Below are 17,568 nucleotides of genomic sequence, written 5' to 3' on the forward strand. Positions count from 1 at the left end.
ACAAACAATTGCAGGTGCAACAGTTTGTGGCGGTTTGTGCATTTTTCAACAGTACGTAATATTTTGTGCACGTCACGTAATTTTCTTTACACATGGAATAACTTTAGAACAAATTTTTGTGGACCTCATACATGGCGTGAAAATCGAGTTACATGCTGTAATCTGAGCCGCACAAATTTCTGAGGCCACATCGTGGCTGTGAACCTTCAGGAACGGTTGTCTCTGGAGTGACCGTGGCAGGTCATTTTATTAACTGCTATTCCTTCAGCCTACTCAAGACCTTTGCTACAAATGTATTAGATCCTGATTCTGACTAATTTAGTTCCTTTTAACTAATTTAATTATTTGTATTTATTTTAGAGTTCATAATTGTTGAAAATCATGGAAAAATCAGTATCAAATACAGAGTGTTTTGAGTAAATTAAACAGAAAAACACTAACCTTGTCAAAGAGAGCTAATAGTTATAAGGGGTGTTATTTTATTTTTATATCTTTTCCGTGAAAAGAAATTGTGTTATTTTCACTTGTTTTAGATTATATTCCTATATAGGCCTCTATTTAAATATAGCACTCTTTTTTTTATTAATCATATTCTCACCATCATTTTTATCATATAATTTTCATTTATTAGACTATGTGATTAAATAAATGTTGAAAGTGTAATTAATAAAAAATGAAATGCAAATAATATTTCCCATATGCCTTGACTAAACAGGCCGATGACTGAGGGGGGCTCGTTGGCCTTTCAAGTCTCAGCAACCCGCTGTTCAATTGCAGGATGCTTGGAAAGCCCATAAGTCAGGTGTAGGTATATTTAAGTTGGAGTCTCCAAATAAGCCCCAGTATTCAGATTTGTGGGCCTTTCCTGGACCGGCCTAATGAAAGGAAGAAACTAGCTGTAAGAAAGAACGGGAATCCTCTACTATGGAAATTCTAAAAGGACAGGGAAGGAGTGGGTCAAATGTCTACTTCAACTGCTATTAAATTGGCTACTGGTACGACGCAATTGTAGCATCCATCTGTGGAAGGCGAATTCTTTATCAAGTTTTAACCAATTACCTATTGAAAGTTTTAAATCTAACTTGAATGTAGGTTTAATCTGCATTTTAAAAAATTCAAACTTTTCTAAAAAAGTTTACTAGCGGGTGTGTAGTCACCTTTTTGAGGCGACGATGGTTTAGTCCCTTTCGAGTTCCCTTTGGACTCATTTGGATCCCTCCTCCTCTAGTATAGAATAGAAGTAAATTTAAAACAGATTCTATCGTGTCCAAAAAAAAAAGAAGTATTTATTAAGTTCTGAGTTCTTTATTAAGTTTTTCAGTCTGACAAACGATTCTGAGGTCCATTTGGAGGCGGTGAAGTCTTCTTCCTCGGCATTGAGTTGTTTTTTGCCTGATCATTTTCAAGCTCTCTGGAAATGGAAAGCTGGGCTTAACTACGACTTAGCCAAGAACCAAATGGATGGACTATCGCACCCAATTTACCAACATCTGTCACCTAGAAATGACCTCCCTTACTTACTCTTTTCAAGTCACATTAAATTAAATAATCTAAATTTCGGAAGATCGTAGGGTAGTTACTCTAGGTTTAAGGTCCCCAGGGGCCTCGTTTAGTCACCAATTGGCTGAACGTGGTTCTTTGTGGGTCTCCCTTAGACTACTTTCGGACCGGTTTATCCGTTAACTCCGAGTGTAATTTAACTGTGTGCGTGTGTGTATTTTCTTTCGGTTTCCCGAAAAAAAAAAACAAAGTGCAGCCTCTAGGAGGGAGAATAATCAGATGATCTTCAAAAAATTCACAAACCAGGAAAAGTAGTCCAATTCGTCTTCTGGAAGTCTTCAATCTGTTTATGCACATCCTCCTTAATACCAAAAAGAAAAAAGAAAAAAAATCCAGGTGATTCAACTAAGGAAGAAGCCACAAGACGCTGTGATTCATTCCCATCCAAAGGATTGTGTCCTGATGCGTGCAAACAACAGCATCAACTTTTTCAAAAATGATTTTCTTAACATAACAACCCAAAATATGAGCCGGATAAAAATAAAAAAAAACCGTTCTTCAAGAAAAATATAACCCATATGACATATGAGAAAAAATCACAGAAATTATAACCTTGAAGTTACCTACTCAGTATTGTGAGAAAGGCCAACAAATGTGCATCAACGTTGGTATTATCGACTTTTCTTTTTGTTTTAATCGAAAACTATTACGAGGTCGTACTTTTGCCCTGCAGTTTATCTTCTGTTTCTAACTAAAAGAATGATAACCCTCGTGACCAAATTTTCAGAAGGTGATTGACTTTAAGATCAAGTTCCACAAGCGAGCGGAGAAAAATTAAATAAAATAAAATTCACAATTCTGAATTGTCCATTTGCTCAAGTCACTCCACTACGTATATACACATCTTGGACACTATCAATGCGATCACTCAAAAACTCTGGCATAATTTACAACGCATTTTGGCATGGTGCCTTGGTAATGTGACAATTCCAATTTCACCAACATCTCCAGTTCTGTTTTTCAGAAGCAGCATATCGGAACTCAAGGAGCTTTAAGGAATTTTAATCAGTTGCCCTTATTGGCATCACGCTCACAGAATTGCCTGTATCAGTTAAACAGTACATTTTCATGAGGCCACGAAGGAAAATACAATTTTGTTCCTAGACTTTTGTTCCTAGACTAGCATGAAAGCCCAATTGATTTTGATCTATTACCTCATTTTAACCAACTTTCTTCACCAAGTCCATTAATATTGCTCATCCCACAAATTCACAGCTCATATTTGCTGGGGTACAGAAGCATCATACTTGCAATCCACTTCAACAGAATAAAATACTGATCAACCTTAAGTCCATTAAAATGATGAAGAAACCCAGATCAAGCCATTTTTGGGTATAAGCCTGACAGCCAAAAAAAATATCTGCAAAAGGACAAAGGCAAGCATCCAACAAGAAATACATAAGCTCCCTATAAAAAGGCGAGAGAGTTGCAATGCAATCTGTCACAAAGCCTTGAGAAGAGAGAGCTAATTCTACTCAATAAAATGTCTTTGGATGTTGCTGCCGATGTTACCTCAGATAACTCACTCTCGTTTGCAGGCATGGTATGCATTCAGAACCAGAATTTAATGCCTCAAGAGGAGCCCGTCCACCAACTAGCTCATGCTGACACAGCTTCGACTGAATTTGAATTTGGGCAAGCTACTCCTAGAAAAAGTTACTCTGCCGATATTTCAAGTGGCCAGCTCCTTAAACAAGTGATTGCACTCCCTCCCAATCAATCTCAAACAGGCAAACTAACCTGCTCCAAGACAGTCATGTGGCAAGATCAGATCAACAATGGGAGATCAGATGCAAAAGAATCAAGTCGAGACAGATGCACTGGAAAATCAAATACTAGAGTTAAAATTGCAGCAGAAAAGAAGTGGACCAACTCCAGGTTTAGTCAGAAAATTTTTAATTCATTTGCATGCAGAGATTGCCGTGCGATTGAAACCGACAAACTTCATTAAACAACAAGCATTCCAATGAATAGGCAACATACATTTCCAGCAAAATTTCATTCCAATATGTCGACATTGCATCTTTCCATGGTTCATTTCAATCTTGAATTGCTCTATGTTATCAAATTTTATCTGTGACCGCTGTATCTCATTTCAAGCTTAAAACAGGAACTCAATTTCCCAAAGAGCAAAATACTTGGAAGAACTAAGATTCCTCATTTCTTGAGAAGCAATTCAGCACACCTCTTCTTATAACCAAGCATGTACATTGTAAACAATCAGCATGGCATATCCATTAATGTTCAATCAGATCTCATTTGCTCAAACATCAAAATAAAATTGCAGAACGAATAAGTAAAAATGCATCATATAATTGTGAGAAATAACAAAATGTGAATGCTGAACAGGTAAATAGATACTACTAGACATTAATTATGTTTCTATTGATTATAAGCTCGCTTCTGAGTCCAATTTTCAAGTAATTTAAATTTCATGCATCAGGTCTCAGCGACAGGAGAAACAACACAAGGCAGGTAAAAGGAACAAACCTGCTGACGTTGTAGTATCCATGAAATATGTAGCACTTTGCACTATCATATTGTCTATAAGTTGCCAAATGACCTCACCATTCAACAATATAAGCACCTAAATTTTGTCTGCTGCTTTCTCCTTGTTCTATCCAGTACTTAGAACAGTTGTTATTTCTGCACATGTTTGGTTTGCTGAAGAGTTGATAGGACTTTCTTGAAAAAAAAAAAAAAAAAACTTTTGTGCATTTGCACCTTGCAAAATCTTAAGCTTTTACCTGAGAGATATTTTTCTTTTCAATTAATTAAGTGCCAACCTCTTTCTACAAAATTAAACCAATGCATGAAGGAAGGTAAATTGTTTTACATATCCATTGCCTTGATTTCACAGAAAATACTAACTGAAGCTTTCAGATTACTGCTTTCGAGTATAGCATCTTAAGTAGTAACCTAATTCAGTAGAGAGTGACCAGATGCAGAAAAATTTGGACTACTCTGCCAAAGCATAGCAATTAATGGTAAAAATGGATGTGGCTATTGCATTAGCCGCATAGGAATATGCTCTTGTTTCTTTCAGCAACCATATCACTCGTACCATTATCATCTTAAAGCTCGTAATCCAGGATATGTTCAATCAGAAACTCTCCTTTTGTTAGCAGTTTGAGACTGTTTTGGCACTGTGAATGGTACCATATAAAGGATGCACATAAACTACAATTAGGGACTAAAGAAAAAACAGAAGCCAAGAAAAGCAAAGGTAGAGATGAAAAGATGGTAATACCCAACAAAACTAAATTCCTCATAAATAAACAGTTTAAGAGCCATCTAGTCACAAAAACACTTAAATTCTATTTTGAAGGGAATTAGGATAACTATTTTAAAGTTCAAAAATAAATAACTGTCAATATGATTAAACAACTAAAACTTGACACAATAACCACACTTGCGATTTTTCCCACCTTGATTAACATGAAGACAATCAAAACACTTGGCCCCAAATCTCAAACTAATGAACCTTAGTTAGCCTAGCAAGAATTAGCAATAACCAAAACACACTGAAGAATTCATAGATCAACACATACGACTCCCCTTGACCTAAATGGATTCACAATAAATCAATATTAAATGTAAGTGAGTAAAAAAACTCTTGTCAACTAATGCCAAACTAATATGCACTTTTGACTGTGGCAAACAACAAAAAGCATATAATATACCATACACGCTATATGTTTCACAATAAACATGCAGGAACCAGAGGAATAATTTCCATCCATCCCTGCCCTCGTCCCTCCAACCCTGAGGTTGCACCCCACGTGGATGGGTGCCCTCCCCATTGCATTCCCAGTTCTGTGCGCATGTAATTGGAGCTCAACCAGCATATATTACAAGCGGGCATGGGCAAGCAAATGGTCATGACCCATAGATCAAACCACGAGATGAGGTCTAGAGTCAAAGAACAACAGAATATCCACACTTGCATAGTATAACTGGATAGCATACATATTTAACATAGACCATAGGGATTTTTTTGTTTAGTATGGAGCATATATATTTACCATTCGATTCAAAGTATATACAATGGCGTAGTGCTAATTGCAGCCCATAAAGTGTGTCATAACTCATTGAATAAGTAACTTCAGCACCAATGATCACAAACCTATGGACCAGGCACAGGTGATGAACCAAGCATTGTGAGAGAGCTATTCAAAGCACAACATACTGAGTAGGCGTAGAATCAAATTTGTACTACATAATATCAAAATCTACTAGCTTCAAAATGCTTGTGTTCCTATACAAGGTTGCTAACTACTTTGAGGGAATAAATGCTACAACTATTGAGGACAAGACCAAAAGCCACAGAACAGCTGATCCTATATTACTCAGGCGAATCAGTCGAAGCATAAGCACATATATAGCATCCCTTGCTCTTCTTGAAATTACAGCAAGTTTCACCCATCAGTTAACACTAACACGCATGAAGTCATGGATACTAAGCAACTCACCAGTACACCATACGCAATTCATTTACCAACACATGTTTGATGGCAAGCTTGCTGAAAGTCACCAGTCTTCCACCTTTAGGGAGCTAAATTTCAACAAACATACTTTGAAAGGCACCAAACATACAAAATATTTCACAAAGCCATTCCAAGCAATCCAAGTTGATGCACAATTGAGAAAATGCAAATTTAAGGTAGTGTAGCACAAGTATGTAATAAGACGTGCTCTAAACAATTAACAGAATATGAGTAATGATTTCCATATCATCTACATTAGCAATAGAAAATGTCATATCGTCAGATGATATTGCACAGAAGTTCATTACCATATATCATTTCTCATTCCATGACTGTGTTTAAGAATTTAAGCATTTTCAAATTGCTATCCGAAAAAATGGCAATAGAAACTGAAAATGGTTAACAGATAAACCATCAAAGATTTGTCAAAAATCAAATTCTCGATACTGAACGTCCCAGGCAAAATGATAAGCTTACTTCTGCGATTTCCTGTCTGTATATATGTACACAGGATAAGCCCAACAAACAAATATCTAAATGCCCAGTTATTTAATGTTGAGGAGCCTCATAAATCAAGTAAATTTATTGAAAGAACAATAGAAGAGGAAAAACTGAAACAAGTAAAATCTGACATAATCCACTTAAATAAAATAGAATAAAACTTATTGAATCCCAAAGAGAGGTACATTCAGTAGCCAAAAAAAGGGGGAAGCACTCTTACCAAATATAGGTTCATTCAGTAAAGTGATCTCCCACCAGCCGATGCACCTCCTTTGCAGGAAAAAAGCAAACTCTCAAGTGCTCTAGATTGACAACTCACAGATCTGCAAGGAAATATAGGACAGAGCTCATCTATGCCTAGGTACATAACAGTTTCAAGAGCCTACACTTGCACCAAATTTGTGATGGAATTTATGTTAAGAATGATGCCAAAATTATCTTCAGTTTAACTTCGAGGTTGTAAACAATAGGGGACAACCATGACCAATGAGGATATAAGAGTCAATTTATCAGTATTGATGTTGACATAGGAGCCCATATGGCTCACAGGTAAGGTACCTGATATTTTTGAAAGTTCAAGGAAGGTCAGTGGAACTGTAAGAAACCTCTCCACTGACATTATCCGTTTAGTAAATGTAAATTCGTTTACCAAAGGTTCACTTAGTAAAGCCTTCATACTGCAGAATTAGGTTGCATAAATGAAAAAGTAGCAAAAGCATACAATAACTGAGTCAGTGCTAGGAGACAATCTTAGCAACTTTGGTCACGTCTACCGAAGGTGTAATAGATACTGTTTACTTATTTTTTCATACTTTCTGGTGTGCAGCCAATAAAAAAGTAGTAGTTGCCATATAACTACAATCTACAAAGACGTAAAACAACTTGCATCAAGCATCCAGATAATGAGAAACCTTATTATCAAGATTTTCAGGTTCACAATTCGGTCCAAGCTGTTGGATTAAAAAACAATAACTAAGAAAAGATGTACCAACGACAACTACTTGAATGTACAAGGAGAACAAGTTTGTCCATGAAAACATGTCTGATTATGACCTCCATTTTACAGCCCTTATCCAGCTGTTAAAATTTTGACAAAAAGAAAGCCTCCAAACAAAGGGTTCACCAACATCCATAAAGTAAAAGTGAGAGCAGCTAGTCAGCCAAGTGAAGATTTTCGATACTTATCAACATATCCCTGCAGTTAACACATCTAAGTATTAATAACTATAAAAGTGAATATATTTTTCAGTGACATATTTCTAACCAAATACATCATCACTCCCACACTCACCTCGACAAGCTTGGCAAGTTTTGTTTGAGATAAAGAAAGATATTGCTTCACTGACTCTGAAGTACTTGGGACCTGGTGAGGTTGTAACGTGCTAAGGACCTTCTCTACTGCTTTTTTAACTATGATTTTGTGAGCATCCTTGCTCAGAACACCCTTATGCCAACTTGGCTTCAAGAGTTCTTTCACAACTTCCACAAGTGATGCATGAAAATTTTTCAACGCTCTTGATTCCTCTACTTTAAGATCAGCATCAGCTTCAATCATTTGTCTAGACATCTCTTCTTTACTTTCCGTCCTATGTCGCCCACTGCTTACTGACTTTGAACCACAATCAATAGGCATTTGGTCTGCTTCCATGACATCTCTGACACATTCATTTTCCAAAAACCTCTCTTCCTTCAGAAAAGATTTTTTATTTTGCGATTGAGTACCAACAGATTCTTTTGCTTCTGCTGTAGAATCTTTACTAGAAAAGTTTTTGGCAGAAAAAAGAACTGAATATTTGTTGGAACTACATTCTGTACCAAGAGTTCCTGTTGGAAATGAATCAGCATCTGCCTGCACGTGTGCTCCAAGTACTGAAGCTTCCTTACCAGATTGTGAAATTTTTGAGTGTCCAACAACTGAGCTGGCTTGCTCAATGCTATCACGTATGGGATCATATAGGCTTGCTGAAGACAATAAGTGCCTAGTCATAAAAAATGAGGGTCGAAAAGGAACAGATGGTTCCCAATCATAAAGTGTCTTGGTCTTAGACCAGGCCGAGCATTGCTTATCATTAACAGCATTAGTTTGAGAGACATTTTCTGATTCAGAACCAGAAAAAGGTGAAGAGCTTCGTTGGACAGAAGCAGATCTAGAAGCATAATCCCCTTGACCACTCCCTAACTGCTTTTGAGTGCTCAGTGAATCTGTATTCCAAGAGGGGTAAGCGAAAGACAAAGGAGACCTATGAAGGGAAGAGAAACTGTGGTCAGTTGCCAAAAAGTTGCTTCTTGTACAAGTCATTTCTTCCAAACTTGTACTGTGAGGGGTACCTATTGTGCTCCCATAAGTTTCTAAGGTTCTAGCATAACTTCTCGAGAAAGTTCCATGAAGAGAGTTGCCTTTGGCCATGGACGAACCATAGCCAAGATATTCCTCCCTGTTCATTTGTCGCCCAAAATCTTGGGAAGAGGGTCGCCCAAAATCTTGGGAAGAGAGCACCAATCGATCATCTTTAAGTAAAGGCAACTCCTTAGTCTCACTCCTCTTGTTTGGGCTTTCTCCACCATGTGGGGTGAGCTGAACTGAAGAAGCTGCCATATAAAGAAAATCATGCAGCCTTAATCTTTTAGTTGTTTATCAACAAAGACTAAGGAATCCTAAGGAAAATAACGTGATAATATAAGCATCCTCACACACCACAACAACATATAAATTACCTTTCTTGTCTGGTAGTTCACTTTTCTTTGCTGCAGCATCCACAGTTCCTTCTTTATCGTGACTAGTAATAGCCGCTCCTCCTTTTATGTGTAGAAATCTACAAGAATGCCCTTTGATGCACCAGCCCTTAGCAAAAAAATCACAAACAACTGCTTGTCGTTTATTTCCATCATTCAACACGGATTCAGGAGATGAACTTCTTGGCCTAATCCTGAAAATTCTAGGAGGAATCAGTGCTGGCTCCAAGCCAGGATAGAACAAAGACAAGACTCAACTATAAAGTTAAAACCCAGCACAAGTTTACACTAGCATTATTTGACCTTGGAGCCTCTCCTTTTGAATCTTTCCCAGAGATGTCATAAGTTCCTTTCTCGAAATAGGGATCCTCATTATCCTTCTTACTTTCAGTATCAATATGTGAGATTGCAGCATCCAATTCGTGAACGGGCAGCCTAGTAGAATCACCACTCCTCCCCCACTTGTCACATAGTGAAGCTCCATTATTATGGTCCATAAAAAATAATTTTCCTGCAAGGGCCCACAATGATTTTTGAACCAGCAGTTCTTATGGTAGAACTCTAGAAGCAATATATGATAAGGAAGCATCATAAAACTTGTAGGAACTCCCTAAAATTCATTATGATGCTAAAAATCCTCACCATCAACATGAGGTTCCTCATTATGAGTCGTCACACTCGACCCAGAAATCCTGTAATCACCAGCACAGCCTTGAACAACATGAGTATCTGGCAGTAGATTTGCCACTGATATTCCTGGAGTGGCAAAACCTGGTATGAAGTGATCCTCATTGCAATCAGGCTCAATAACTTGGCCAGTATCTAAAATGAAGAAACAGAACATCAACAAATGAAGCACACCAGCCATCTGCTCAGACAAACTAATTCCATTATAGAAAAGTAGAGCTCCTAGAGAACATTACAAGGGGATGAATCTGCTGACTCAACATGAGCATGAAACATAAACAGAGCAACTAAGCAGAAAATGCTTCTTCTCGGTCAAATAGAATTCAGAGGTCAAATTTCTGCCAGAAAGATCAGAGTGCCCATCTACAGTGAAAAATCACGAAACCTGACTCCAATCTTTCTCAGAATTTTCAAGTCTCAAATAAGTACATTATCCACGTGCCCAATTCTAAAAGGAGATCCAGGCATCTACTCCTCAAATGATAGAACCTTCGTACTCCTGATTTCTTTTCAATGAGTTTATTTCTAGTGGCTTTAGCTCACTTTACGTCCAAACAGCTTATGTTCTATAGAAATTTCAACAAAGAGAAAAGGATGATATACATCCAGATGGATACAAAAGATCATCCAAGCAGGCCCCAAAAGGATACAATTCATCTTATAGGAATTACAACTTAGTCATCTAAACCGACACAAACTACAGCTATATCATATTCATGCAGTTTTTCTGGCATAAAAAACTGTCTGTGAGGTAGCAATTAAGGCCCAAGGCAGCCTGAAGAGATCCAAAAAAGGGACCCAAAGAATATCTACTTTCAAATTGCTATGATGCAAAAACTTGAGTTGGCGAATATCTAGCAGTATCTAATAATATTCCAAAAAACTTTTACCCGTACTTTATCTCATGCTAGAGATAATTCTATAATCTCCATAAAGCATGCAATATTGCGCACTTTAGTCTATGGAGTGTTCCCAAATTGGAGTCCAGAAGTACATAAGGTTTATCAAGAAAGTTTGGGAAACTACTTATGTACTTCTATCATCCTACTGACATCTTTGAGACAGGTGAAGAATATTTCTTCAGAGAATAGGAGTTCGTGATGCAGCTATCTCTTGGGAATGATGCCTAGATTTCTTCCAATTTCACTAGACATTTCATTATATTAGAGTATAGAGCAGTTAAAACCATCCAACCTAAACTGACCATTTAACTTTCTATACATTGCTTTTCACCTCATTAGTTGTAAGGAACTACTATCCAGAATGAGAAGGGTCACTACAGCACTATAAGAGATTACAAATCTGGAAAAACTCCATTGATAACATAAAATACAGACAATTGAAGAACCTCTACTCCCTCTTTCATGGATAAGCTAGAAAGAAGTTACATTAAGGAGTCATGACTCAACATATACACCTCCCCTTATTAGTCCTACAACAAATATGTGACTCCTTGGGAATTAGCTCTTACTTTCCAGTCTTAACTTCCCGCGCAAGTCCCATCCATCTGCCCATTTCTGAGGAATAAATTATACAAGTGTACATGTTTGTCTGAGGATATCCTCTATGCTAATCCCATCAATTAGCTTATGTGTGTAAATTTAATTCTTCGCGCGAGTCGCTCGCATCTTGGCCATCTACCTAAAGCAGATTACTAAATGTGTGCGTATTTATATAGATGGGCAAGAAGGACGGGACTTGTGCTGGGAAATTAATTATTATGTACATGCACACAATGGCAAATGGGCCAGATGGATGATTCACATGGAAATTTATGTGGAATTGAAAAATATGGATTACAGCCAAATAGTCTCATATTTGTCATGGGACTAATATGGGCGCTAGCAGTGTGGGCTAAGTGCCATATTGCCACCACCCATATATCCATGCATCTAATTTCTCTGAAACATGGTATCACCGTGTTTCATTAATACTCCATTTTTGCTTATCTTACTTTTTTTCTTTTTCTTTATTTTTAATCCTTATCCTTTATAGCGAATTAGCAATATATTCAAACCCCTCATACAAATCTACTACATCTCATTGGAAAGGATACCATGGCATAACTTTGGCACAAATTTCCACCATCTCTGTCTCACATTAAAAGATTCGCTTTCTTCTTTTCAATAATCCGCAAAGTAACTCATATTTAATTATTGACATGATGGTTATGCGTTTGATTATTGAAAGATGAGGAAGGACTTGACAGAGAGAGATGGCAGAGAGGGAGTGATGAAAATTGTTAGTGAAGAAGAGCGGGAAAGAGGGATGACTGATGACAAAAGAGATTAATCACTAGAGTTGGGCAGCGGCTACAAAAGAAATAAGAGACTCAAGGTTTCTCCTAAAAAGGCTTGGAAGTAATTTTGTAAAAAGAAAAAATAATTATAATACAAGCTCGATTAGGCTCACTAGCCCTCGTGCCTTCAATTGTGGAGTTTGAGCTCAACTTCATTTGCTACTTGAGCAGCTTATGCTCTACCTTGTGTTTTGATAAAATGGAGTCAAGCTGAGGTACTCGCTAGAAGCTCCTTTCACTTACACCCCTGTTCTTGACGATGAGAAGGAGGTTTTGTTCGATTCTTTTGAATTTGTATTGATAGTGCGATTGGATGATGGAGCTGCCACTTCTAGCTCCTCTCGCTTTTTGTATGATTTTAACATTTTCAGTGGACGCTTCTAGCTCCACTTGCCACTTACATTTTTGTGGGATTATGCTTGTCATTATGACAAAGCTTAAGACGACTTCGATAAGAAAAGAGGTTGATGCAAGCAACAAACCTTCAGTCGGATGAGAAGGAAAAGAGACAAAATAAAATAAATAGTTAAGTGAAAAAATAACAAAAAATATAAAAAATAAATGCTCTCATAGGAATCTCAAGCTAAGCCCAGATTTCCCATTTCAACTATGACTGTGTTGGTCCTATCTCATTTTTGGCCCATACCCTATTAATCGACTCCATTTAACCCAAATTATCACGGGCATGTGTAACTAAATGAAAGTTTAATCTATTTTCCACAATTTACTTTAACCCAAAGTAAAGTGAAACAACAACAAGTAAATGCTCTCATAGGAATCCCAAGTCAAGCCCACATTTTCCCATTTAGAATATGATTCTGTTGGTCCTATCCTATTTTAGAAAATTTAACCCAAATTGTGGCAGACATGCATAGCTAAATGAAAGTCAAACCTATTTGCCTGCATTATGATCCATCTTTGATCCTTCATTGAAAATAGCTACAACTTCACTCACTCTTACACCGAACTTATCGCTTGTCTTATGTCAAGCTTTATCAGCCAAGTACCCACACATCTAAAGGTAACACACATTGAACACCCCCTCTTTTGATGCAGTATCTTTATCTTGTCAATGTGCTGTGGACACCTGATCATAACTGCCTCACACCTCTTCACACCCCTTCATCTAAAAGATCTGAGCTACCGTGAGCATCTTGGGAATTATTTCTGCAGCACAGAACCAACAGTGTGTTCCCCCAGATCAAAAAGGGGTCCAACCAAAGATCATGTTTCTCTATCACTGTATTCTTTGAAAGTACTTTGCACAATTTCATGAGTATAACAATCCACAATGCTTTTGCTTGACTTGGAAGCATGAAATGGTCAAATTCTGCTCTTAAAACAATAACGTAATTATAGGTTCTCAATGCATTAAGTTCATATAATCTCAGTCAACACTACAGGAAAATGTTTGCTCCAAATGATCTTTCGTTTGACCACTCTTAACTATATCTACAATTGCACCAGACATAAATAAGAGAAAATATAAAAGTCACCTCTCCAGACTTGTAGCATCAATCATCCAAACTATTTTACTCCATCAACCTCTCTTCTGGAAAAATGAAGGACGTACATTGTACCCCAAATGAGTAAACATTGAGTTCTGAGATGCCATCTAATATGAACTAACTGAAGAAGGTTCACAGAAGCATTCTATGAAGTACTCTCACTCATCTTCCAAATATCTGCAAAACTAAAACGCTAAAGCAAATACCATTTCTAACTCTGACAAGCTTTACTTCTATGTCCAAGACTAATCTCTTCTGCTTTTAGGAAAAAAGCCAAACCCTGCAATTTATACATAAAGTACGCCCTGTTCTAATCTTCTATATCATGCTTGCATATAGATAAATGCAACTGACAAATGAGTTTCCGGCTTAATCCTTCATAGTTGAAATCAAACCTTCACCACTAAAAGAGGATAACCGATCACTAAACAACCTTAAAATCCACATATGCGTGTCTCATTTTGTCTTGAAGTATAAGTTCCCCAAGGCCCTAGAATCTATAGCACTTTGAATTAGCTCAACTCTGATTCAAGACATCCACTTGAAATTTGTAAATCCCATTGCAAACGACAGATAAGTCCAGCACAAGGCTAGTTCTAGGCTTTGGCTCAGGGCTGGACAAATTTCACATGCAATTAAGGGAATTGGGACAGCAACCAAACATCCAAGCATGTGTAAAGAGCAACTGTGCCAAGGGATGCTTAAAAGGGTCACTAATCCTACAATATAACAACAGCGGGGCAAGACATGATGGAAAAAGATAGTCACTCAAAATCCATACTTATGAAGGGAAACACGTAACAGGGAATGTGAACAGACCAATATGTGCCGCGCAAACATAGAAATGAACTAGTTGCATCTCATCCAGTTTGAGCAATTTATGTTCTCCTTAACTGTTTCAATGTGCATTTTCTCCCCAAATTTCATTACAGGATTGAACACCTAATTAATAATTTATTAAGTCAATTGCCTTGCAAATTTTATATGATTAAAAATAGTCCCTTATGATAAACCACAGTCAGATTGAACTAATGTTAGATATCATTTCTGACAACTGAGTGCCCCAATTCTTGCATTTTGATGAAAAATTAGTCAATAGAATGTGCAAATAACCAATTCTTGCATTCTGACAAAAAATTAGTCAATGGAAAGTGAATACATTCACATACAGTCAGTCGCAAACATCCGTAACCTTCTAATAACAACTAACAGAATATATACGCTTCAAGCCAATGCTCGTCATGAATCAACTAATGAATCAAATCCTGACCAGCAAAGACGATAAGACGATGTCGAATGTAATTCAAAAATGAAAATCATAAGGAAACAGAATGATAGCCACTGACAATATAATACAACGTCATACAACTACACGAGTAAAATTTAGATGAATAAAAAGATAAATACAAGAACAACCCACCCAAAATTCAACAAAATCCTATTATCACAGAATCACCAATCACTAAGCAAATAAATTTACTATTAACCCAGTAAATTAGGATCATACGTTGAAAGGACAGAGGAGAAAAGACTGACCATTTTGATCGTTTACTTGATTACTTGGAGTTAACTCTTCGCCAAATTCTTTATCAATATCATCATCTACTTCTCCTTTGACATCTCCTCCTCCTCCTACTACATCCTCCTCGACTTCTTCCTCGACCTCTTCTTCCACTTCTTCTTCCACTTCTTCCTCGACCTCTTCTTCGACTTCTTCCTCTTCTTCAACTTCAATTTCCTCTTCCACCTCAATCTCCTCCTCAATTTCTTCGTACTCTATGTCTTCGTCGGAAAGAGCCTCGGAGTTTGTTTCCGCGGAGGACGGATCCTTGGCCGTCGCCGCCGCCACCATTCTCAACGGTGGACGAGACGAGAGAACTAAAAATTTGGGGTCAGGGTAAGAAATCGCAAATATAAAAGACAACCTAGTCGATTAAAGAAGCTACGTAGAGTCATCGGAGGAAAACTTTTGCAGGAGAGGAGGCGAAATTGGAAGTTGGAGCTTGAGTAGGAAAAATGGCATCATGTTGCAAGAACCGAGCGGGGGTCAGACGGCTGGGTGGACCGGATGACGAGCGAGGCTTCGACAGCTTTATAAGTTATAGGTTTGGCGGACGAATGTCTCGCATGCAATGGAGTCGTGCAACTCCATATTTGCGAATTGCTTTTATTGGCAATTCATTAATTACTCTTGATTTTCTCACCTCTTAAATTTGGCAGAAAGATTCTTTAGTTCGTTTTTTTTTTCATTTTATTGATAACACCCCTTGTGATCAATCTGTAACTGAAATAATAAAAAAGTTTAGAATTCGGAATGAGGAAAGTGTTAATAACAATTTGCTTGACTCTTTTGATTTTTTGGTTGTGTGTTTTATTTATGATTTTTTTTCTAAATGGTTAAGCAATTCTAATTTATTTACCATTTAAATGTACCATACTAACATCTGTTACCTCCACGTTCAAATAGTTTTTAATTTAACTTTTTTTTTTTTCAAGATACTAACAAATCGAGCTCTTTTTTTAAAAAAATTAAAAGGGTTATTGCCTTCTGGGCATCGATTAGAGAAAAATGTTTATTCTTTTATTCATTTTTTAGTAGAAGCTTTGGTTCATTATTAGATCCTAGTGTATTACTTGTTACTGGTTTAGTGCTTAGTTCGCTTCTTTTTTTTTTTTATCAATTATGATGATTAGTTTCAAAAGGTAATAAGTAAGAAACATTGCACTCAAATTCGCTCGTTTACCCAAAAATAAAAAATAAAAAATCTAAACACATAATGAACAACGGATCCAACCGCATTAAGTTGTGGTCTGTTGGGCGTCAATGTAATTGGTCTGACAATGATACTTTTAGTTTGCGCTTAATGGGCCTTTGCCTTCTGTTAAACCAAAAAGAAAAGAGAGAACAAAAAACAATTGATGCAAGTTCATGTCATACGGGATATTTTGATGGTTATTTTTTGATATCGTATCTTTGAATTAAATTCACGAGTTTATTATGAAAAAAAGGTTAGTATTTTTAACTCTTAGATTGCAATAATTTCAAGCATTAGAAAGTACATAATTATCATTATTAGATATTCAAATTGAGGGAATGATTTTCAAAAGGAACTATAGAACGATCGCATACGATATTCCCTCGTGAAAAAGAACAAATTTTCCTAAATTCACAGTTTATCAATTAATGAATTTAGATGAATATATGCAAAATTTAGAATTTAAATTCGAATTGGATCAAGTGCCGTGCATTCACTGATATATAATATGCATTGCCAATATACATTGAATTAATGCTTTATAAAATAGAGATAACTTCAAAATATGTTGAATCTACCAAAACAAAGCACATATCATCACAATACTTGGCAGATCCATCGTGAAAAAACTACTCTGTTATGTAAATTAAGTATATTCATTGAAAATATTTTCTAATATATTCATTTGGTACATCAGCATATACTGATGCACATATCTTTGATCGAATTCCTGTTTCGCCATCGAGGTTACGTGAATACCATGAGAAGCATTACGTATGTTTATGGCCATTTCACGTTGCTCTTTAATATGCAAGATGAGTTGAACATTCACTTTGCGTAGTTTACTTGTTCAGAAAGCAATTTTTCTTCAAAAAGTGTCCTTTTATGCTGTTGTGGAGAATTTCTAAACTTCAGTTTAGAAAAGGTCAAGAGGCAAATTCATGCAGGGGTAGTTTACTGAGTGTCGTGAGGGGTCTTTACTTCTTAGCAGCAGCGGCCTTACTGGCTTGCTCTTGTGGGGTTTGCCATCCCACATC

The 17,568-nt window shown here is 36.9% G+C and overlaps 1 protein-coding gene and 1 long non-coding RNA gene across 3 annotated transcripts; both read right to left on the reverse strand.

Annotated features, from left to right (window-relative positions):
• Positions 1-2,369: 2,369 nt before the first annotated feature.
• Positions 2,370-7,060, reverse strand: LOC113760739. Of its 2 annotated transcripts, XR_003467100.1 has the most exons (4): positions 6,769-7,060; positions 3,073-3,300; positions 2,715-2,920; positions 2,370-2,602 (listed from the first exon to the last, which is right to left on the reverse strand). It is a non-coding gene; the product is annotated as an uncharacterized LOC113760739 (long non-coding RNA). The 2 variants fall into 2 exon arrangements; XR_003467099.1 differs by lacking the exon at positions 6,769-7,060 and having other exon boundaries at positions 3,073-4,764.
• A 357-nt stretch (positions 7,061-7,417) lies between these two features.
• Positions 7,418-15,627, reverse strand: LOC113756889 (protein FRIGIDA-ESSENTIAL 1). The gene is made up of 6 exons (XM_027300361.1): positions 15,312-15,627; positions 9,924-10,103; positions 9,585-9,792; positions 9,264-9,475; positions 7,840-9,137; positions 7,418-7,743 (listed from the first exon to the last, which is right to left on the reverse strand). The coding sequence occupies exons 1-6, from the start codon at positions 15,625-15,627 to the stop codon at positions 7,705-7,707; spliced, it is 2,253 nt and encodes a 750-aa protein (XP_027156162.1). The 3' UTR covers positions 7,418-7,704.
• Positions 15,628-17,568: the final 1,941 nt, after the last annotated feature.

The sequence above is a fragment of the Coffea eugenioides genome, chromosome 2, assembly GCF_003713205.1.
Source record: "Coffea eugenioides isolate CCC68of chromosome 2, Ceug_1.0, whole genome shotgun sequence".
NCBI lineage: Eukaryota > Viridiplantae > Streptophyta > Magnoliopsida > Gentianales > Rubiaceae > Coffea > Coffea eugenioides.